The sequence below is a fragment of the Oculina patagonica genome, chromosome 3 (genome assembly GCF_052425735.1).
Source record: "Oculina patagonica isolate OP01 chromosome 3, crgOcupat, whole genome shotgun sequence".
Lineage (NCBI taxonomy): Eukaryota > Metazoa > Cnidaria > Anthozoa > Scleractinia > Oculinidae > Oculina > Oculina patagonica.
Window position 1 is genome coordinate 19,681,647 of NC_135760.1, and position 22,852 is coordinate 19,704,498.

The 22,852-nt window shown below is 39.9% G+C and overlaps 1 protein-coding gene across 6 annotated transcripts in view; it reads left to right on the forward strand.

Moving 5' to 3' along the window:
* The window catches only part of LOC144645251 (uncharacterized), a 109,137-nt gene that overhangs the window by 76,693 nt on the left and 9,592 nt on the right, over positions 1–22,852 (forward strand). For 3 of the 6 annotated variants that reach the window (XM_078504733.1, XM_078504735.1, XM_078504734.1), the window contains exons 58-76: positions 644–1,276; positions 1,612–1,656; positions 3,919–4,458; positions 5,280–5,600; positions 6,906–7,196; positions 7,613–7,669; positions 7,871–8,506; positions 8,941–8,988; positions 9,730–10,055; positions 10,921–11,140; positions 11,484–11,534; positions 11,673–12,308; positions 12,862–12,900; positions 13,111–13,436; positions 15,763–15,982; positions 16,691–16,750; positions 17,664–17,989; positions 19,020–19,239; positions 19,333–19,398. In XM_078504733.1, coding sequence (XP_078360859.1) covers positions 644–1,276; positions 1,612–1,656; positions 3,919–4,458; positions 5,280–5,600; positions 6,906–7,196; positions 7,613–7,669; positions 7,871–8,506; positions 8,941–8,988; positions 9,730–10,055; positions 10,921–11,140; positions 11,484–11,534; positions 11,673–12,308; positions 12,862–12,900; positions 13,111–13,436; positions 15,763–15,982; positions 16,691–16,750; positions 17,664–17,989; positions 19,020–19,239; positions 19,333–19,398 — 5,061 coding nt within the window. The remainder of the gene's footprint in view (positions 1–643; positions 1,277–1,611; positions 1,657–3,918; positions 4,459–5,279; positions 5,601–6,905; positions 7,197–7,612; positions 7,670–7,870; positions 8,507–8,940; positions 8,989–9,729; positions 10,056–10,920; positions 11,141–11,483; positions 11,535–11,672; positions 12,309–12,861; positions 12,901–13,110; positions 13,437–15,762; positions 15,983–16,690; positions 16,751–17,663; positions 17,990–19,019; positions 19,240–19,332; positions 19,399–22,852) is intronic. The other 3 variants (XM_078504737.1, XM_078504736.1, XM_078504738.1) reach the window with 3 other exon arrangements.

The window sequence follows — 22,852 nt, forward strand, 5'->3', positions numbered from 1 at the left end:
TTCGTTGAATGGGAATTCATCCACTGGATAAATTAAGAGCCCCACTTTGATCGACTAGGCCCAACTCCCCGTTGACAATAAACTAAATATTTTCACAAACCCATCAAAACAGAAAACAATTTCCTTATAAACTACCTTATTATAGGAAATTAACGCTTGTGTTAATTAAGGTATTTTAAATGAACGCGAATTGAAGGAAAAATTACTTCCCAATAAAGGAAATTAACGCGAAATAGGGGGTAACATTTCAAAATGAAAGAAATTAACGATAACAACAGGAAAAGTGTACACAACAGGAACAAGTTTATTTCAGCACTTGTAGGCGTATAATCTTAAACGAAAACAATGTTCATGGTACTTTTTCCACTTTGAGCGTTCAATGATAGTGGCAGATAAAATAATGCTTTTTTCCTGGGATTCAAGAACGTCTGGACTGTAACGAGAAATTGGGGCCAAAATAATGGAAATTAACGTCATGGAAATTAACGCTCCACTTAATTAACGGTGCGGAAATTAACGTTAACAAAAATTAACGCGACTTAAATTAACGCGAATGTTTGAAATTCGCGCTAATTTCATGACGCGTTAATTTCCTATAATAAGGTATCCATTTAATTCTGTGAAATATTTCTCTCATCAACAGACGCCATGTCTGCAGTCGCTATATTCCCATTCAGTAAAGCGTCCAGAGGCAGGGAAATACGCAACAGGAACCCACCAGCCCGATACTCCAACGTCTTGTACACTCCAGGTCCTGACGGTCTACCATACGGCTCATACTACTTCCATGGCCGACCTAGCAGCTACGTTGAAATCCCTAACAAGGGGACGCTAGACGTACGAAGCTGCGTGACCATCTTAGCGTGGATATATCACCAAGGAAGAGCTGGTCCAATCGTCAACTACAAACGCAACGGTTGGGGTGTCCACTTTTGGATGGTAAACCCGAGGACGCTGTTTGTACGCTACACGCAGCGTATTGGACGGCGTTTTACGCACGCGTTGGCGTATAGAGGCGTCAAACCGCACACGTGGCAGTTCGTTGGAACATCGTACAACAGAAACACTGGTGTTGCTAAGCTTTACATTAACGGCAAGATGGTCGCGCGCCGCAAGATTGGAAAGATATCGCTGGCTACTAACTACGAGATCAGGGTTGGAGCCCGCCAAGGTGATCGACGGTATTTCCGTGGACGAATCGCCTGCTTGCAGTTCTACAGCGCTGCTTTGACAACGAACATGATTCGTCGACGAATGAAGGCTTGCTTTAGAAAAGGTAAACTTGAGTTAAAGGAGCACTCTCATTGGGCATTAGCACAAAAATTCAAATTATTTAGAGAATTTTCTTTTGATATAAAAAATCAAACTAAACACCAAACAGAGCATTTTCTGAAAGTTATTTCAAAAATCCGAGCCAAACGTAGGCTTGATTTTTCAAGTTTGACCGAACTGTAATCCATTTCCATCCTCGCATCGTTAGTCGTCCTCACTTTCTAATAGCTTTCTGTGATTTGCCGAGAATTTTTCTACAAAATGAAACTGTTGTTTTCGACATTTCTATTTTTATGATCTTTATTATAATTACTAAACTTCCCTGTTCATTTGTTGTAGGTCCGATGCCTGTTCCTATTCCGAAGCCGAGACCTGGCGGAAAAGGTGAGTACGAGTGCAACTAACTTTAAACTTAATAAAAACAAACGTTCACTGGCTAAAAATATTAAAAACAATGAGCTTTCGGCTGTCGCTCTACAGCCTTCGACGGATAAAAAAATTGAATACAAAATGGATAAAATATATACAAGAAAGGTGTGATAAAAAGAAAATAATGAAAAACAAAAGCGAAGTAAAAATGTGCTAATTAAGAGGCTATTTTTTTAAAAAGAATACAATATTGGCTTGGAATGGGCTTTGAGTTATTGTCAGCATGCTTAGTAGCAGAGGTGTGCCAAGCTTCCAAAGTTTTTCTAATACGAAAAGAGCCTTTGTCAATTACACTAGAGTTTTCAAAGTCTATGCGATGGTCGAATGACCACGCATGTTTCGCAATGTTTGAGCCATTCGCACAGGTTTTTACATTCCTGATATGTTCTTTTTTGCGGGTTTCAAAACAACGGCCGGTTTCACCCACATAGCACCAATCACAATCAGCACAAGGAATTTTGTACACCACATTTGGTTGTTGTTCGACTGGTGGTCTAAATTTAGGGGATGGAAATTCTTGTTGTAATGTCTTGTGGGGTTTATTAATAACTTGAATGTCGTGCTTTCGAAGAATCCTTGTTAGTGGTTGCGTGACACCATTGATGAATGGAAGTACAGCGTAAGTGTGCAGCCCATTTAAAAAACATATGGACAAGTTCTTCTCGTGAAGGGATGGCATGTGTTGTTGGATTGGAGAAGCCTCTTAATTAGCACATTTTACTTCGCTTTTGTTTTTTCATTATTTTCTTTTTATCACACCTTTCTTGTATATATTTTATCCATTTTGTATTCAATTTTTTTTATCCGTCGAAGGCTGTAGAGCGACAGCCGAAAGCTCATTGTTTTTAATATTTTTAGCCAGTGAATGTTTGTTTTTATTATGTCTAATCCTGGCTGCGCTTCAATCTTTAACTTTAATCTGTTCCAATTCTGGATATTTTCTCAACTTGAACTAAAGTGGCAGTTATATACAGTATAAGCTAGCTTAGCCAGCAGGGAATCGAACTAGGTCTTTTTTGCCCAATGCGCAGTCGTTTAAGGCATCGATCCATCCAGCCAGAGTGCCCCTCTGTTATTACCGTTTTCCATCAATCTTCTTCCCGTCGCTATAATACTAATCGGTCGTCTTAAATACTAATAATTTTTTGTTTATTTCTTCTAGAATTCCCCATCAATTGATTATAACCTAAAAGTAAATCAATTCGGCATCTCTTACCATTACGTTAGATAGTCCCGGAGGGGACTCTCATATAAAAGCGATGGAGATGTTAATCAGAAATTTTGAAAAAAAAGCAAGATCTATTGCTGGGAGAGAGGAGAGGGCTCAAGTTTAGTTTTACCCCTATGTGATACTGGATAGCGAAGAACTGTGTACCAGTCTTTGACGACAAGTCCGAAATCCTGGGGTTTTTTTCGATGTACCTTGAAAATGCACCCTGAGAGATACCATAATAACAAGCAATTGTGAAAATAAAAAATGGGACACCGTAAACGGTACCAAAACACGGTTTTCGACCACTGAAAGATACGGGGGCATACCTTTCAGTGCGGTAGAAAGAGGTCTCCTCCCAGAATGATAAAAAGCTGACTTAACCCTGCTTAGACCGGGCTTTTTTGGATCTTTTCAGACCGAGGGGGGGAATCCCCCCTCCGTAACTTCCAGAATATTTAAGCAATCACAATGAAACTTAGAGGATATATAGTATGTCAGAGAATCTATCTTTTGGTATACGTCACGTGGGATGATGATGTCACATCACGTGACAATTACATCATGATGTCAAAACAGCTGCCATCTTGGATCCGCCATCTTGGATTTCAAATTTTTTCCAAAACTTCAGAAAACCGCCCAAAATTACTGCAAAGTACTCAAAATCAATAAAACTGTGCTCAAAAACCATAAAAAGGAGAAAATAATTACATTAAAGTTCTTTTTCACTAATAGAAACACGAAAATTACAAATTTGTTAAAACATGCCTGTCAAAATGCCGTAGCCATGGTGACGTCAAGTTCCTGACACAACAACCTATCCTACCAAATTATTCCTAGATAAATTTTAGATAAAATCGCAAAGTTTGGCAGCGTTTGGTAGCATGTTGAAAAAGTTATAAGCGTTCAAAGTCAGCGCGGGCACTTTCCCCTCCCCCCCCCCCCCCGGTCTGGATAGCGGTTAAAATACTTATGATTCAACTTCTTTGCTCTTTAATATATTGCAGTTTGTAAATCACGTCTCGACCTTGGTTTCATCATCGATGGCTCAGGAAGCGTTGGTGTGTCCAACTTCAAACGCTGTCTACAATTCATTAAGAACATGGTTCGCACATTCGTCATCTCTCGTCGCTACACACGAGTCGGTGCCGTCCTTTACAACACCAGAGCTTACAAAGTGTTCGGCTTCAATCGGTTCGGAAACAAAAACCAAGTGCTTCGCGCTGTGAGCCGCATAAGTTATCCTAAAGGGGGTACCAAGACTGGACGAGCTATCAATTACGCACACCGCTACCTTTTCCGTCGAAGTAGGAGGCGAAAGGTGTGTATTATCATGACGGATGGACGGTCCTACGACAGTGTAGTGGGCCCCGCACGACAGTTGCGTAAAGGGGGAGTGGAGATTATCTCGCTTGGCTTGGGATTGCGTTACAACATACGGCAGTTAAGGCAGATGGCGTCCAATCGAAGACTGGTATTCACTGCACGATTCAGAAGTCTTAATTCCGTTGTCAGGGTGATCAAAAGGAAAGCTTGTGGGGCAACAGGTCAGTCTATGCCAGAAAGTTAAATTCAATCCGTTTTCTCCCAAGATTTTCAAAGTTAAACTGAAACAATAGTTTTCAAACATTTAGAAACAATGAGAGCTAATGAGCACCACATCAAAATACTGCCCAAAAGCTTTCATTTGAATGGTCACACGCTAGGTTTTCAGCTAGAACCACCTCGTACAGCATAGTTAGTAGTAACACAAGAAAGTACTCCTCAATAGGGTTGCCTTTACAAACTTAGAAATTAGAACCACCTTGTACATACTAGTTATGCAACGCTTTCGAGTGGTATACTATGGAATAGCCCACGAGTCACTTGTATTTTCTCGGTATACACACGAGCCTTTAGGCGAGTGTGTATGCCAAGAAAATACAAGTGATAAGTGGGATATTCCGTAGTATACCACGAGAAAGTGTTGTGTAACTATTTTATACCATGCCATAGAAAATACGCTTACTAAATTTCGTCGAGAATACAGTCGCAGCGCACTATGGGAAGGTTGGATTGAATACCGTCGAATATACAACGGCTTTCCTGTATTCTGATTGGCTGTATTTTCTATGGAATGGTATAAAGCATAATAAACCGTACGACACTACAGTACTGCTCAATAGCTTTCATATGAATGGTCACACACTAGAGTTTCAGTCCACAGACCATTAGCTCAAATTACTGATTTACGGACTTGACCCTTATGAATTTCTTATTAAAAGATTACACGGTAATGATTGTGAAAGAACACTCGAGCTCTCCATAATATAATGTCGTCTTCGTTACTAATATTGTTTGTATTAAAACCATACTTCATTTTCCTCAGGTGTTAAGCCAAAGCCACGCCCTCGTCCCAAACCTCCACGGCCAGGTCAGACCACATACTACTGGGAAGGCTGCTACAATGACAAAAGTAAACGGGCTATAAGATACAGACTCGGAAACTTCCACAAGCGAAAGGACCCAGTCAGCGCATGTGCTGCGGCAGCCTTGAGACGTCGCTTCAAAGTGTTTGCAGTGGAGAACGGAGGAGAATGCTACTCAAGCCGCTTGGCATATCGTACGTACAACCGTTACGGGCCGACCAATCGCTGCAGGCGAGGCAGAGGAGGACCATGGGCGATGGACGTGTACAAGTTTGGAAAGCGTAAGTCTTGTGTGTATTTCTGTTTACAATTGTTGAGAAGTTTAAAAACAAGCGGTTCGAAACTATGCGTTATAAAACAAAGGGGACAATCTGCCTCGTATCTAGGCTCAATCGTGCGCGTTGCGCATGGAATTGTGGAATTGATTCTTCACGATTCACCTCCTTTCATAAAGCCCCTTACTCCCTTTTCCCGCCCTTTGCCCACTAAATGCAACGGGGCTTGGGAACGGGTCAGGATGACGACAATTACAAAAGAAACACACTGCTCGCTAAACAATAACACGACAGTACAGGCGCTATTGGCATTTGAGAGAGTTTTTATTGAGAAAATCTGGGGCAATAAAACAAATCACCATCGATCTCCATCAAACCTCATTGTATTTGGATAAGCCGCATAGCTACTTCTATTGACATGAATGTAAGAGAAATCAACCCCTAGCCAAGATGACTACCACATAACTTAAAGGGACCGTGTCACGGATTTTAGCCAAACTTAGGCATAGGAAATGACCATCAAATTTGTTTAAATGTAAAACAGTGCCTTTATTCAGCCCAACCGAGGAGCCTACTTTCTCTTAAGTAACAATAACAATAATAATTCTTTATTTAAAAAAACTTCTGTAATAATTATCTATGGCGCAAAACTATTTGCAGTAAACGGTTCTATGATACAGTCGTTAAGATGAAAAGCAAAATATGTTATATAGAAAATGAATAAAAGCTGAGAAGCGTTTAAAATTGGAATGAGTGATTTAAAATGCAAAGGAAACATAATGGTTACATTGTTTAAACTATTTACAATACACAATTTCTGCAATTTCAACGTCTGTTCAATGTCAGTGTTAATATCTCGTTGAGGTCTTCTTTGTGCCCTAGAGCCTCTTAGACAAATGAGTGCAGATCTTAATAATGCAAATGAAATTCGGCTTCTGATCCATGACATGGTTTTTGCATATTGCTCTCCTTTCTTGATGGCAATCAGTTCCGCTGATTGCTTAAGTAACACCTTTTAAAAACTCAACCTTGCTATTCTCCCAACAACCCTAATTTCTGGAATATTGTTACAAACTGCAAGAATGACTATATCTGTTGCAGGATAAATCAGTTTTCAGGTTAAATCGGTTTCCATTTTAGTGAATCTGTTTCAACCTGAATATAACATTCTATTGAACTTGCTTTTAATGAATTCAAGTTATTTTAGGTCATTGTAAAAGTGTTATCTTAAAGTTTAAGCAGATTAATCTTTTGTAGGTCGGAAACATATTTAACGTGCAACGTATTCACAAAATTCTTTTTTTGTTGCAGCTCGTGGTTGGACCAATGTTTACATCAGAAACATAGGCTGCTTCAAAGACAAGCCCAGGCGTGCTGCCGGTAGCATGGTCGCAAACTTGCGAGGCTTGAAGTTTGCAGTAAGAGATTGCGCGCGACAGGCACGAAAACGAGGCTACCGATTATTTGCGGTACAAAATGGTGGCGAGTGCTTCATGGGTCCCAGGGCTAAAATTACGTACAAGAAGTATGGTCCCTCCAAGCGGTGCCGAGGAGGAAAAGGAGGGCCCTGGGCGAATAATGTTTATATTATAGTTGTGAAAGGTAGGTATCAAGATTTCGTGTACATGGAAAAATTGGTAATAACTTCGCTTTTGTCATAGCTATTTTCCTGACATTTCGGCAATGCTGCCTTCTTCAGGGGACAAAACTATTTAACCGTTACAAAGTCAAAATTTCGTCCCTGGATCTTTTTAATTTAGCTCTATATTTGGACCAAACAATCGGTTTGCAATGCGTAACTTTATCCCTGGTAAAGTTAAATAGATGTTACTTGTCTGATGGGTTAAGAAAAGTTTAAATATGCTAGGCTAGAACAACAACAGACCCTGAACCTTTGTTGCACTGGAGTTTTATTTGCTTCTTTCATTATTTCTGTTGTTACGGTGCAAATTGTTTTATTGTTATTGCTCTTTCGTCGATTGTTTATAAAAAAAATGTTTTACAAACTCTCTTTTTAGGCAAGGTGAGACCCAAGCCAAGACCAATACGACCAGTTAGACCAATCAGGCCTAAAGGTGAGTGCGGTTGTTTCATGACTTCAGTTGTTTTTATTTAGTTTTACTTATATTTGTGTTTGTGTTGGTTCTTGTTTCATTTTGAAATTTATAGGGCAAGTAAAGGATCGATTCCTTAAGTTCTTAATAAGTAGACTTATGAACCCCGTAAACCTTTTATAAATAATAAATTAAGATAACTAACTTTATTTTCTTTGCTAGTTAAAACTCGAGCCGTGGCCATTTTCCCGCTTAATGGACGCACAAGAGGTAAAGATATAAGTAGTCGTCGAAACGCTGGCGGAAGACTTAGTTACGTCCGCACCGCCCCTGGACCAGACGGAACACGTGACGGCTCGTACCAATTCTACGGAAGAAGCAACAGTTACATCCTCTTCTCCAACCGAGGTGGCTTAGACACCAAGCGTTCAATCACTCTCTTAGCGTGGATCTTACACCAGGGACGCGCTGGACCCATCTTCAACTACATGCCGAACGGCTGGGGCGTTCACTTCTGGATGATCTCACCGAGAACGCTATTTGTACGGTTCACGCGTCGAAGAGGACGTCGTTTCACAGCGGCGGTTATAAGTAAGAGTGTCAGACCTGGTCGATGGCAGTTTGTTGGTGCAACGTACAACGGAAGGACAGGGCAAGCCAAGTTGTTTGTCAATGGAAGGTTCACAGCAAGGAAATACATCGGTAGAATACGGTTGGCCACTAACTACCCGGTGAGAATGGGAGCTCGTATCGGTGACAGGAGATACTTCCGAGGACGAATCTCGTGTATGCAGGTGTACAATGGTGCTCTGTCCCGCCGACAAATCATTTCCAAGAAACGAAGATGCTTTAGAAAAGGTAAGTTCAGAGTTTTAAGTGCTCAGAGTTGTAAGAACCAGAAAACAAGTTAGGGGGCTTTAATTTTCTCTCTGTGCATAATGTTAGTGCATCAATAAGGAGACAGGTCACGTGAATAACGAAAGTTAAACCTAGGGTCACTATTTTGATGTACTACCGAATCTCGAAATTATCATTGAAGAAAATCTACAGAAACCGTAACAGGTAGCTCGTTTTTCGGCTTGCTATGTTATAGATAAAATTTTAACTAACTTGAAACTTGAAATGTCCATGAACCATCAATTATCAGATAAGGAAAAAAACCTGAGTTTTATACTCTTCAAATGGGAGAGTGCGCACTCCCATAACTTTCCCAATCCGGCCTTTCGAAAAAAATCCTTTCTTATAAGCATCTTCGCATTTCTTTTTACATTTTGTCCCATTTACAATTCCAGTTAGGCCACGGCCAAGACCAAGACCAAGACCCAGGCCTACTGGCCGAGGTATGTTATATAAGTTACTTTATTATCATGGATATGTAAATTTCTGTAGAAAACCATCAAATGACAGCTCAAACTGCAGAAATTACAGTCAACTCTCTCTGTCAACTGTCCGTCTTAGAGAGGTGTCCGTCTTATACGGAGTTTAGTTACAGTAAAATGACAGAAAAACGTCAGAGACGGGACCAACACCAGGTGTCCGTCTTATAGAGGTGTCCGTTAAGGGAGAGTTGACTGTATAAACAAATGGACAGTAAAGGAGAACTGGTTATTTTTTGCGAATAATTTGTGAACTATTTCCCGTACTTTCTCTTTCAAGGTATAATAAGAGTGTCCACGGTTTTCGTATTCCCACTGTAATACATCAACCTTGCAAGTTTAAATGCCAGCTTTTTTAATATACAGTCAACTCTCTCTAAAACGGACACCTTCGGGACCGGCTCCAACTGTCCGTCTTAGAGAGGTATCCGTCTTATAGGGAGTTTAGTTACAGTAAAATGACAGAAAAACGGCAGGGACGGGACCAACACCAGGTGTCCGTCTTATGGAGGTGTCCGTCTTATAGAGGTGTCCGTTAAGGGAGAGTTGACTGTATACAGTTGTTTATTTTAAGTCAAGACAAATTTTTTATTGATTTCTTTATAGCTTCTTTCGTTTTTGTTTCAGTGTGCAACAGATAGAAAGAAGTAGCAAAATCCTGACAATTTTTTGTTATTATTATTATTGTTTCTGTTATTGCTTTAGTTTGCAATAGACGTCTTGACCTCGCGTTCTTGATTGACGGATCCGGAAGTATCGAATCCGCCGGTCGCGGTAACTTCCGGCGTTGTCTTGAATTTGTCAAGACCATGGTGTCTTCATTCAACGTGTCACCACAGCGCACGCGTGTAGGTGTGGCACTGTTCTCTTCCCGTACGTGGCTGATACTGGACTTCCAGCGGAGTAGGAGCAGAGTTAGCGTGCTGCGTCGCATCAGCAGCATTAGGTATCCGCGCGGAGGTACCAGGATTGGACGAGCTTTGAACTTTGTCTTGCATCGACTGTTTAGACGAAGTAGGAGGGCGCTGAAGGTAATAGAATACAAATTTGTTCTGAAATATTGCATTTTCGCCCTGATAGTATCAATGCATTTTCAAATGGATTACCTTATCATAGAAATATAACGAATCATTTTAACAACGCGAACAAAATTTACGCGTAATAAAATAAAGGCGAATTAACGAAAAGTTCTGGTTAGATGCTTGCAGTAAACGTGTTTACATTTGTAAAATAAACGTAAATTTTTGAAATTCGCGTTAAAAACATGTATCGCTGTTTTTCTATAATAAGGTAAGTCCCGCGTTTTTTAAAGATATAGTTACCATTGAATCATAAGTCCTAAAATTTCGGTGGAAAATTGAATTTTTTGAAGACTTTACAGAATTACTCTTTCAAAACTTCTGGAATACCTTTAGAAGTGCTCTTTCTTCCATTTGGAACGGATCGCCGAAGATTTCCCTACCAATTTTTTTATATCTTCTGCACGGCCCTCACAGTAGATTGTATAAGCGTCACCTCTGTCGGCAGATTTTGGAGGATAATGGATTGATGTTGAGAGAAAGAATCAAAAAATTTTAGGCGAACCAACGACCTCGCACTTTTAGTAAACATTATCCTCCCTAAGTGTCTCTTTTTCCTGCGAATGGTAAGCACCTACCTAGCCAATTTATTATATTTATTGTATTTTATTTTTTTTTTATTGTCTCTGAAAAGCCCCCATGGGGAGAGGACAATAAAATTTGTATTGTATTGTATTGTACCTATTATAAGGAGATGAATTGTTTGAATACTCATCGTAACGTATCATAAAACAAACTTGCTCGTTCTAACGACTCGTGAATAATAAGGACACACGCGCACTTTCTGTGAAGTAATCTGTGTTTCTCTGTTCTGTAGGCTTTAGTGGTCATGACGGATGGTATCTCTCAAGACCGCGTGCGCAGACCAGCGCTCGCTCTCAGAAACCAAGGAGTATGGGTGTTTGCTTTGGGGATCGGTCGGCGATATCGAAGACGTCAACTTCAGCAAATAGCTACAAATAGGCGATACGTGTTCACTGCCAACTTTAGAAGTCTGACCCAGGCCTCTCGACGCATCTCAAGGAAATTATGCCGATGTAAGTTGCTTACCTGATAAGCTAGCAAAGGCTAAAATCTTTTAGCCTGGAAAAAATGCTAGCCCTGGAGTTAGTCTGCAAAAGAGCTTTAAATTGACTTGTTTTATTATTTTTGCTTTTTTATCGTTTTTTAACGTTTTTTTAAAACTCTTTATTGCTAACGAGTTTAAACAAATTGACAGAATCTGTCTACTTATTTTTTCGTGTTAACAAAACACGCCAACAGAACAAGTGGCTTTTCAGTTCCTTATTTTTTTCAACATGGTGACTACTGTACTTTACATTTTCTTGATCACTTCTGTTTAACTGGTTTCTAACATTTTGTTGTCTCCGTTCTCTTTAGTAAGACCCAGGCCAAAACCGGTACGACCAGTTAAACCATACAGGCCTAAAGGTTAGTGTGTTTTTTTTTTTTGTTTTGTTTTTTTCACGAAAGCTTTAGATTTCCCCTTTCTAGGTTTCGACATTGTCACTGCTTATTTAAATATCAAACTAACAGGACTAAGTTATCATTTTATTTTTTTCTTGCTAGTAAAAACTCGAGCTGTCGCCATTTTCCCGCTTAATGGCCGCACAAGAGGTAAAGACATAAGCAGTCGTAGAAACAGGGGCGGAAGACTCGGTTACGTCCGCACCGCGCCTGGACCAGACGGAACACGTGACGGCTCGTACCAGTTCTACGGAAGAAGCAACAGTTATATCCTCTTGCCCAACCGAGGTGGCTTAGACACCAAGCGTTCTATCACACTCTTAGCGTGGATCTTACACCAGGGACGCGCAGGACCCATCTTCAACTACATGCCGAACGGCTGGGGCGTTCACTTCTGGATGATCTCACCGAGAACGCTATTTGTACGGTTCACGCGTCGAAAAGGACGGCGTTTCACAGCGGCGGTTATAAGTAGGAGTGTCAGACCTGGTCGATGGCAGTTTGTTGGTGCAACTTACAACGGAAGGACAGGGCAAGCGAAGTTGTTTGTCAATGGAAGGTTCACAGCGAGAAAGTACATCGGTAGAATACGGCTTGCGACTAACTACCCGGTGAGAATGGGAGCTCGTATCGGTGACAGGAGATATTTCCGAGGACGAATCTCGTGTATGCAGGTGTACAATGGTGCTTTTTCCCGCCGACAAATCGTTTCCAAGAAACGAAGATGTTTTAGAAGAGGTAGGTTAAATTATAGAGTGGCATTTTTTGCTCCATTTTAGTAATAAGAGAGAACAATTTGATTTTTTTTTTTTTTTTGGGATTGCCCAGAAATAAAACTGAACATATATATTCATCCAAACTTTGCCTACTTGTTGACTCCTCAAGGGGACTTAAATTTTGTAATAAAAAAGTGGGGTCCCCATTTTCGTTTAGGAGCAGGATGACCTTGTATATTCCACATAATTCCTTAATTATTCCCTTGAGAGTACTGGCAAAGTACACGTTTTCAGTGACAATTTATTTTTCAAACATAGGAATTGATCTGTTTTCTTTTTACAGAAAGAACTTGATCGCTACAGCCAAAATATGAGAAAAAACTGATAGGTCATCATACTCGTTTCCGAGAAAGAGGCAATTTATTTTCTCGCGGACTAAGCCGCATAGAAAAAAGCCGCCATTTTGTTTATCTGCGCGCGCTAATTACGCGTAAAATTCTGCGCAGAAAGGATGCGCAATGCAATACATGTCAATGACCTAAATGTATTTTTGGTACATTCTATCTTTTGAACAGTTCCAAAACCCAGACCTAGACCCCGGCCTACAGGTCGAGGTATGTATATACTTACACACGTTGAAATTTCAGCCTTGTTTATATTACAGCAATTAAAAAAAATGATTCAAACATCGCTTTTGTCCTCTTCATCTTTTTTCCGCAGATACATGCTAATTATTTTTTAGTTTAGGTAATGCTAGTATTTTATGAAAGATAGAAAGAAATAAGAAAAGTCCTGACATTTTATTTATTTTTTTTTTTTTTCAGTGTGTAACAGACGTCTTGACCTCGCGTTCCTGATTGACGGATCCGGAAGTATCGAATCCGCCGGTCGTGGTAACTTCCGGCGTTGTCTTGAGTTTGTCAAGACCATGGTGTCTTCATTTAACGTGTCACCACAGCGCACGCGTGTGGGCGTGGCACTGTTCGCCTCCCGCACGTGGCTGATACTGGACTTCAAGCGTAGCAGAAGTAAAGCTAGCGTGCTACAGACCATCACAAGGATCAGATACCCGCGCGGAGGAACCAGGATCGGAAGAGCGTTGAACTTTGTCTTGCATCGACTGTTTAGACGAAGTAGGAGGGCGCTGAAGGTAATAGAAACGCGTCGAATAACTTTGGGTTCGTCTTGTGCACTTATAAATGTTGTAAAATTTTAAGGAATTGAGCGCGCGACGCATGGCACGATATAATGTTCTGGGAGGCGCGGTGACCTAACGGTTAGTGCACTGGACTCCAGATCGAGCGGTCCGGCTTCGAGCCCTGGCTGGGGCATAGCGTTGTGTTGTTGGGCAAGACACTTAACTCTCACAGTGCCTCTCTCCACCTACAACCATGGTTACAAGTATTGGAAAATAATTATTCACACACATTTTGCCCCTCCCCACCCCTATGCAATGTTGTTAAAAAAACATTCATCTGACAGATGAAAGCGTCTTACCACTTGCCAACATTGAAAGGGGGAACGGGGGTACTGACACGTATTTAACAGTTACTATGGTGATAAATTCATGTTTTTAAGAGCGTTTCAACCAAAAATGTCCATGGTTGTCTGATTTTATAGTTGTTTCAAATGCCCATAACTTACGCTGTCATTTACTAATTTAAACTAAACTTGGCTGAAGCAATGTGTAGAGGGTGCCCAATAAACTCATTGCTGATAGCATGGTATGCTCTAATTTCATGACGATATTTCCCGCCTTCAATTTCGACGAAAATTCAGGTTTTTAACACGTCCATTTCATGTAACAAACAATAAAGTGTATCTCGGCCAAACATATTAAAAGATACGTGTTTTTTTTTATTCAATACCTATCTTGATAAACTGTACTTTCAAGTAGTTTAATATGGGGTCCTTGGACCAATATTTTTTTAGAGACAACTTTAAGACTAAGTAAGGACTTTTTTAACGGTTTACAACGGTTTACATACGGTTTACCGAATTTTGACGTCATTATGACGTCAAAATTAGGTTTGAGACATTTTTCTATCGCAATCTTTCAGTATATAAAATTACATAAGAAGGCACGTTTTATGACACTAATACCGTGACTTTAACGAATTCCAAACGGTTTACTTATGGAGAACAATTAAATATAAAATAAGTTATTATTATCATTTTAATAACCCAGTTGTAAACCGTTGTAAACCGTGGTATAAAGCATGCACAGAACTAAATACTTTGGTATCCTATGCTATTTTATGTGTCAAGTGCAAAATCGCCATCAAAATGATTTGAAAATGTAACTGTGACGTCATAATTACGTCATTAACATGTGTAAACCGTCGGTAAACCGTCACACATAGTTGTAATTCGCCCCTAAAACGATGCAAATTTATTTTCTTTAGCAAAGTGTAACATGGAAGCAAAGCATAGCATGTATTTGTTGTGTTCTGACGAGAATTGCGTTCAGAAAGATAGTGGCTAATTTAAAACATGCAGCATTTCGCACAGGTCTCATAAATGTATTTCCTTGCAAGTCAATGACGTCATTGTCACGTCATCTAGCAATCACATGACCTTCTTACATCTTTATATTGATCTCTTGCCTCAGACCGCTGCATAGGTAAAATTTCGCAGAAATTGCTCACATAGAACTGGTTTTACGGTGTCACGCTCGTTCAGACAACCATGGTTACAAGTATTGGAAAATAATTATTCACACACATTTTGCCCCTCCCCACCCCTATGCAATGTTGTTAAAAAACATTCATCTGACAGATGAAAGCGTCTTACCACTTGCCAACATTGAAAGGGGGAACGGGGGTACTGACACGTATTTAACAGTTACTATGGTGATAAATTCATGTTTTTAAGAGCGTTTCAACCAAAAATGTCCATGGTTGTAGGTGTATAAATGGGTACCGGCGAATTATATTAAACGCTGCGAGGTAAACCTGTGCCGGATTAGCATCCCATCCAGGGGGGAATAGAAATAGTCCTAGTCATTTCATGCTACGGAAAGCGGGATAAGTTCCGGCCTGATTGGCCACTACTTTCGTATGCAGACTTTATCTATACTTACGATATAACGCACGCCGTGATTGGCTAACAGTCGGAGCCGGACTTTCCCGTAATCCACGTAGGGCACTGAGTTTTTTCAATGCCTGGCCTCCTGGCGATATCCGGCAACAGTGCGGCAAAGATAACCATATAATAAGCTTCTTATTAACTCTCACTAGCTCAGCTAGGCGCCTACCAGAAAGACTTTGGGCGATACTCCCCCCGTGCGGCCCTCACGCTCAGTCAATAAGAAGTAGATAATGCTCGCAGCCTTTGTCACGAGCTTAAGTGCTAGCTTACACATTTTTGATTTTCTAAATCTCAATATTAAGTGCCATTGACATATTTGGAAACTCGGCTATATTTCTACATCTATACATCACACTCAATAACAATTATTTCTGCTTTCTCGTTAGGCTCTAGTTGTTATGACGGATGGCATCTCGCAAGACTCTGTACAGAGACCGGCCCTCGCTCTGAGAAGCCAGGGTGTATGGGTGTATGCTTTGGGGATCGGTCGACGATATCGAAGACGTGAACTTCAGCAAATGGCTACAAACAGCCGATACGTGTTCACTGCCAACTTCAGAAATCTGAAGCAGGTCGCTCGACGCATCTCAACGAAATTATGTCGAAGTAAGCTTGATGTGTTATATTTAGGCGATACAGTCAACTCCCACTATAACGACCACCTTCGGGTCTGCAATTTGGTGTCTGACGGTTGTAGAGAAACTCGTCAGTAGCAAGAGTTATTTTAAGTAATTATTATTCGCCGGGACTTCAACTGTTCGTAATAACGTGGTGTCCGTAACAGAGGCGTTGAAATAGGTGTCCGCCAGGTGAGCATTGACTGAAATGGTTTATCGAAAACACGATGTTTTTAACCATAAATGTCCTGTTTTCTTTCTGCAATAGCAGCAAGTATACCGAATAACAATATATGAACTGTAAACGCACACATCTTGTATTGGAACTTGTATTTGTTGTTGTTGTTGTTGTTGTTGTTGTTGTTGTTGTTGTTGTTGTTGTTGCTGTTGCTGTTGCTGTTGCTGTTGTTGTTGTTGTTACGACAATAGTGTCCTTCATATTTGACTACGAGTACGAGATCGAGTACGAGTACGAGTTTGGAATTTCGACGCAATTATATCCCAAAAAGCTATAACTCTTCCCTGTTGCTGGCTAACATCATAGATAAACGTTAGGGATAAGATTGGTGTGATAAGTGATTATAGGAGGCACACGAATTTGGTTTGAAAACTCGTGCTCGTACTCAATCTCGTACTCGTAGTCCAATCTGAAAGTTGCTACTGTCACAATGCTCATACTGCCTTGCTTTTGTCCCAGGTCGCCCACTCCGTCCCAGGCCTTACCGACCACGACCTCACATAAGACCAAGTGGCAAAGGTACGTCATTTAAGTTGTGATGGAAACGCTTTAAGTAGTAGATAAAATATGAGGGGAGATCTGTATGGGCAGTTACAATGGCGAGCCGATAGGCGAGCCATTGTAAACGCCCATACAGATCGGACGCGAATATTTTATTCTACTTGTGAAATGAAAACAATAAATTGAATGCAAAGTATTGTTATGCGAATCAGTAGAGATCTGTATCAAAAGTTAATGAATACTAATTAGCTTAGCAGGAGTTTGTATTACATGTAAAAGTTAATTATATTGATGATTTGTATGGGGGTTTACAGCTGTGTACATGTGATCTGAATACTGTGCTGGGATTGGTTTGCACCCTCATGAATTATTAATGAATTTTACAAGTATTCTTAATTATTTCCACTGCTAGTTATTTTTATTTGTTTGTTTGTTTTGTTTTGTTTGTTTAATTCTTGTTTTCGCTTCTGCTTTCTATTCTTTAATAATTTATTTATATTGCCTTTGCTTCTTAACTTCAAAAATGCTACAACTTTCTTTTGCAGTAACTTAATTTTTGTTTTGTTTAAAATAGTAAATGAGAGCGCCGCTTGCTTAAGCTAAGTGTAAGGCCTTCACCAAAAGGTTTAGGGTCCGTTCACTTGTTTCTAGCCGACTATTAAAGCTTAAAAAAATTAACTTGCAAAGGTATTTCCCGCACACCTTAAAAAAAATTATAAGTCCATAAACTATCTATGAAATATCTGCACAAAATGAGTGAGTCATGTTTGACTCCATTGCTAAAGGAGATGGGGGAGTAGATCGTATTGCTGTGTAAATAGAGAGAACAGAGAAAATATCCCAAACGTTTTTGCCAGGATTGTAGCTCTTTGCTATAAAGCTAAATTAGACCTTTGTGTTAATCATTCACAATTTATTGTTGTCGTTGCAGTTTGCCGCAAACGTCTTGACCTGGGTTTCTTGATTGACGGCTCTGGAAGTATTGAGGCTTACGGTCGAGGAAACTTCAGGCGATGTCTCAACTTTGTTCAGAGATTGGTAGCTTCATTCGGCATCTCCCCATCACAAACACGTGTTGGTATTGTAGTGTTTGCGCATCGTGCGTGGCTCATCGCTAACTTCAGGCGCTACAGAAACAAACAGAGCGTGTTGCATGCTGTTAGTCGCATTAGATACCCGAGAGGAGGCACGAAAATTGGACGAGCAATGAGATTCGCCAGATATCGGTTGTTTGGGAGGAGATCAAATCGGCGAAAGGTGAGTGTGCGGATGAAACTTTTTTCATTTAAATATGCGAACTTTGAAGTTCAAAACCACCCCACTAACGATTGCGTTTTCGCTGCCGTCGATCACTTACAACAACAATCAATGAACTTGAAAAAGATAAACGAAATGGATCGAAATTTGCCAATCACAACTTCAATACGCGACCGTTATAAAGGTTATAAAGGGACAGTTTCATGAGATTTCCTCTACCGTTTTTGTGTAAACTATGCCAGAACTGTGATAGTACATTCACTAATCAATAAAATAACCTATTGATAAAAGATAAAAATAAAAGAAAGGCAAAAATATATTCTCCAAGATGTGAATAAATCCTAATCAATGGTTTTTATGCGATTTTCTTCCAAGTAACACTGTCAAACTTGAAAACGTCGGCCCGTCTTTTTCAAATTTTTGGCCACTGTTCGTCTCAGCTTTACGAAGCCACATCACTTTCTAACAAATTTCACAAGTAGAACAGTACATTTTAGCATGGTCAGGCCACAAGAGGTGGATTTACAATTCATACCAACACCCTCATTGGATTTTCAAGTAGTACTAAAACTCGGTGACACTGCTTTTTTACCTATTGAGGTCAACTTCTGTTAACTGAGAGGTGATTTGACGAGAGCGAAAAATGCAAACCTTTGATTTTGCTCAGTTTTCTTGTTATTGAATGGCGCAGTAAAGGGTCCTACTTAAGCAGTATGAATCACCGCTTGAAATGGGTTTAACTTTCTACACTTACGCATTTTAAGTTGATCAGCTTTTTGTTTAGATTCAGTACGAAAAGACCCACATTTTTCTCAGGGTCAATGGAGTGGGCGAGCACGCGAAAAAAAAAATTCACCCTCGCGCGTCGCGTCTCCTCGTGCGAGCTCCCTCGCGCGCGCGTACTCGCCCACTGGAATGACCATGAGAAAAATGAAGGACAACTCGTAATCTTTTTTTATGCAGCCAGGTAGCATTGTCAATGCTCCTTCATATCGTAATTTGAACTAGCTTTTTCTCCTCTTTCGCTCAGGTGCTACTTGTCATGACAGATGGCATTTCGTCAGACTCGGTCGTGAGACCAGCACGTAACCTCAGAAATGCGGGCGTGCGTATTTTGGCGCTTGGAATCGGCAGGAAATTCAGACGAGCTCAGCTCAACCAAATGACTGCGAATCCACGATACGTGTTCAACAGCGGCTTCCGAAACCTTCACCGTGTGGTGAGATCAATTAAACAAACTGTGTGCAAAGGTAAATAGCATTGCTGCTGTCCATTGTGGAATAAACCGGGTGTTTTTGTCATATCGAAGTTCTCATTTGTCTTGCTGCTTTGATTTTTTTTAGGTCGCCCGATACGTCTCCGTCCCAGACCGATACGGCCAAGACTTCCCGTTCGACCAAGTGGTAAAGGTAAGACTGGGGCAGAGCAATCTTATTATTCCAATAGACCTTATTCGTATTCTCGGTATTGGACGGGAACTAGCTTGCAATGGAGGCTCGTGCGGGGGAATATCATAGGCCGTTTTACAGATATCGACTTTGCCCCCTTCGCATCCTATAATATATATTTTTTCTTTTATTATGTTAATTAATAAATCATTTCAATGAGCATTATAGGATGCGAAGGGGGCAAAATCGTTATGGCCGCCGTATCCGTAATACGGCCTATTAAAAACAGCTTCATGTCATTTGCATTTGAAAAGATTACCCGCATGAGCCTCAATTGCAAGCTACTTCCAGTCCAATACCGAGAATACGAATAAGGTCTATTTAAGTTTGAGTTTTGACTTGTTATTGTTGCAAACAAAGAAACTTCAAACTGGATTTATTGAAGAAAAACATTTCAGGGTTTGTTCAACCCTGGTGAAATGCAATTTTCGAAAGGAATTCTCTGGAATTGTTACAAAATATCAAAAAAATTGCTCAAGCTAGTTGATCAAATTGCAATCCATGTCCATCCGCGCAAAAAAACATGTGAAAATGCAACAATGACCTTTTGCATTCTAATGCTTCTTATTGCAAAAGGCGCCGTTGAACGGCGGAGTTCCAGAAATATTTGTGGGGGATTAGCAACACGCTTGGTGTGAATCTATTGTTTCGAGCGAAGACGATATATTTACCAATAGAGCTTGAAACATGTCTTGTAGATGTCAACACTTTAAGTTTTAATTACTTTTCTTTCAACCTCAAGACAATATCCTGTTAAGTCATAATTCATGAAAAAAAAACATAACAGCGAGTGAAAGACCAGCTTCGTATTATACGCTACGATTTGTCGGACTGATTTGCTTTTTGAAGCAATTCGCTGCAATTCCTTGGTTCGATTTTCTTTTCCTATTTAAATAGAAGGATGAAAATCGGCTTGATTTCTAAAATCTGTGGAACTGCAAAGATTTTTGAAAAGTCGGGCCTTTTTTTAACTGCAGGCTCATTTTCTAAAATCGAGCGGACAAATCAGTCGCACTGTGTAAACGGGCTTTAAGTCGATTTGCATTTCGGCCCCTGAAAATCATTTTATGCGCGACTCGTAATATTTTCTATTTTGCGCTTCCGATCGATTTGCTGACGGAAAAATAAAATGGCCGAGAGAATTTGGCGGAGAAAACCACAAAGCCGAATTAAAAATTATTTCAAGGGCTTCATCAGTTCAATGGTCTTTTGTAAGTCTTCGGTCAGCTTCGGACGTTTTCGGATTGGTCGCAAGGCAGTTTTTAGCAATGTTCTTGATGGCAAGGATGTCAAACCTGCCAACTTCTAATGCTCGTGATATCAGTGCTCCACAGGTATCAGATAAACGTCGCTTGACGTGGTCTGCCTTTCCCCGCTATGTAACTCAGGCGCGATGTGGGGGAAGCTTTTTCAATTTTACCACTTTTCCGAAGTCAATTAAAAAAGGGCAAAGATCATAACCTCTCTTATCGGATTTTCAACATCGCTACCTTTTCTGATGGCCTTGTGAGGTTGAAGCAGTCATTACTCTTAAATGGTAGAGAAGAAGTTGAAGGTGTGGAGAGTCAGGACCCAGTGAATGACCTTGAAGCTTCCACAGATCGTAACTACTAAAGCGTCAAAGTTCAACCTGTTAAAAGAGCTGATGACAAGGCATTATTGGAAATCGGTCGAGGACAAAACAAAACACGCGAGAAATTGAATGGATTCGGTAGCCTGATCTTTTCCCTAAAAAGGAACCATGAAAAACCGGCAATAAGATTCTTGATAAAAAAGGTCGTCGTGTAAATAAACTCATTAAAAGTTAAAGCAAAGCATTTACAGTAATAAACAAAACGTTTAGGCTTCAGGTTATTACTACTGTTAATTACGAGTTTTGGAAAACCTTTTTAGAATACTTCAAACATTAAAATAAGTGGATTTCATCACCAAAGAAGCTTGGGCGCGCCGCCTGAAAACTTCAGAGGGAGAGGAAACCCCTAAATTCCTAATAATACTTCAAACAATTTCAGATGTTTTAAACGATTTTTAAGTCCTTTTTTAGAATACTTTAAATATTAAAATAAGTGGATTTCGTCACCAAAGAAGCTTGGGCGTGCCGCCTGAAAACTTCAGAGGGAGAGGAAACCCCTAAATTCCTAATAATACTTCAAACAATTTCAGATTTTTTTAACCATTTTTAAGTCCTTTTTTCGAATACTTCAAACATTAAAATAAGTGGATTTCGTCACCAAAGAAGCTTGGGCGCGCCGCCTGAAAACTTCAGAGGGAGAGAAAACCCCTAAATTCCTAATAATACTTCAAACAGTTTCAGATTTTTTTAACCATTTTTAAGTCCTTTTTTTAGAATACTTCAAACATTAAAATAAGTGGATTTCGTCACCAAAGAAGCTTGGGCGTGCCGCCTGAAAACTTCAGAGGGAGAGGAAACCCCATAAATTCCTAATAATACTTCAAACAATTTCAGATGTTTTAAACGATTTTTAAGTCCTTTTTTAGAATACTTCAAACATTAAAATAAATGGATTTCGTCACCAAAGAAGCTTGGGCGCGCCGCCTGAAAACTTCAGAGGGAGAGGAAACCCCTAAATTCCTTATAATACTTCAAACAATTTCAGATGTTTTAAACGATTTTAAGTCCTTTTTTATAATACTTCAAACATTAAAATAAGTGGATTTTGTCACCAAAGAAGCTTGGGCGTGCCGCCTGAAAACTTCAGAGGGAGAGAAAACCCCTAAATTCCTTATAATACTTCGAACAATTTCAGATGTTAGTAGTAATGTACTACACTCTGAGGCAAATTTGCCTTAGAGATGTAGTACATCACTACTTCCAGTGCTGGATTCAAATATTGGAATCAAATATTAGAATCAAAAACTGAAATTCAAGCCCTGAAAAATCAAAATGGATTCAAACCCAAGAAAACCAAGCCTGTAAAACCAAGCCTGAAAAACCAACCCTAACTCAACCCTAGGTTCAAAATAAAAAAAACTTCTTATACTCTTTTTCAAACTTTTTTTATACTGCGTTCGAATGGGATTGTCTTATATGGGTCCACTTGCTACCCAGACTGTACTCTTTTTTACATTGCTCACAAAACCATCGAGTATTTCGCATATAACGGGCTTTTGTGCGTCTTATAGCTTTCATTTTGTCTTCTTTGGTAAACCATCTCTGGTATCGGCCATTAACAATATTATCATTCCAAAACATCAATTGTTATATATTAATAACACAATATATTAATTTCTTATATCATTAATAGTGCGTTTAAAAATCAAATCGCTTGCTCTGCTCAAACCCTAGGTCAAATTAATATCCATATGGATATGTTTCTATATTGGTATCTGATATGTATTTTATTGCGCGCTTGTCATATCCAAAGGTGTATACCTTTTCTTCATATTTGTTTAC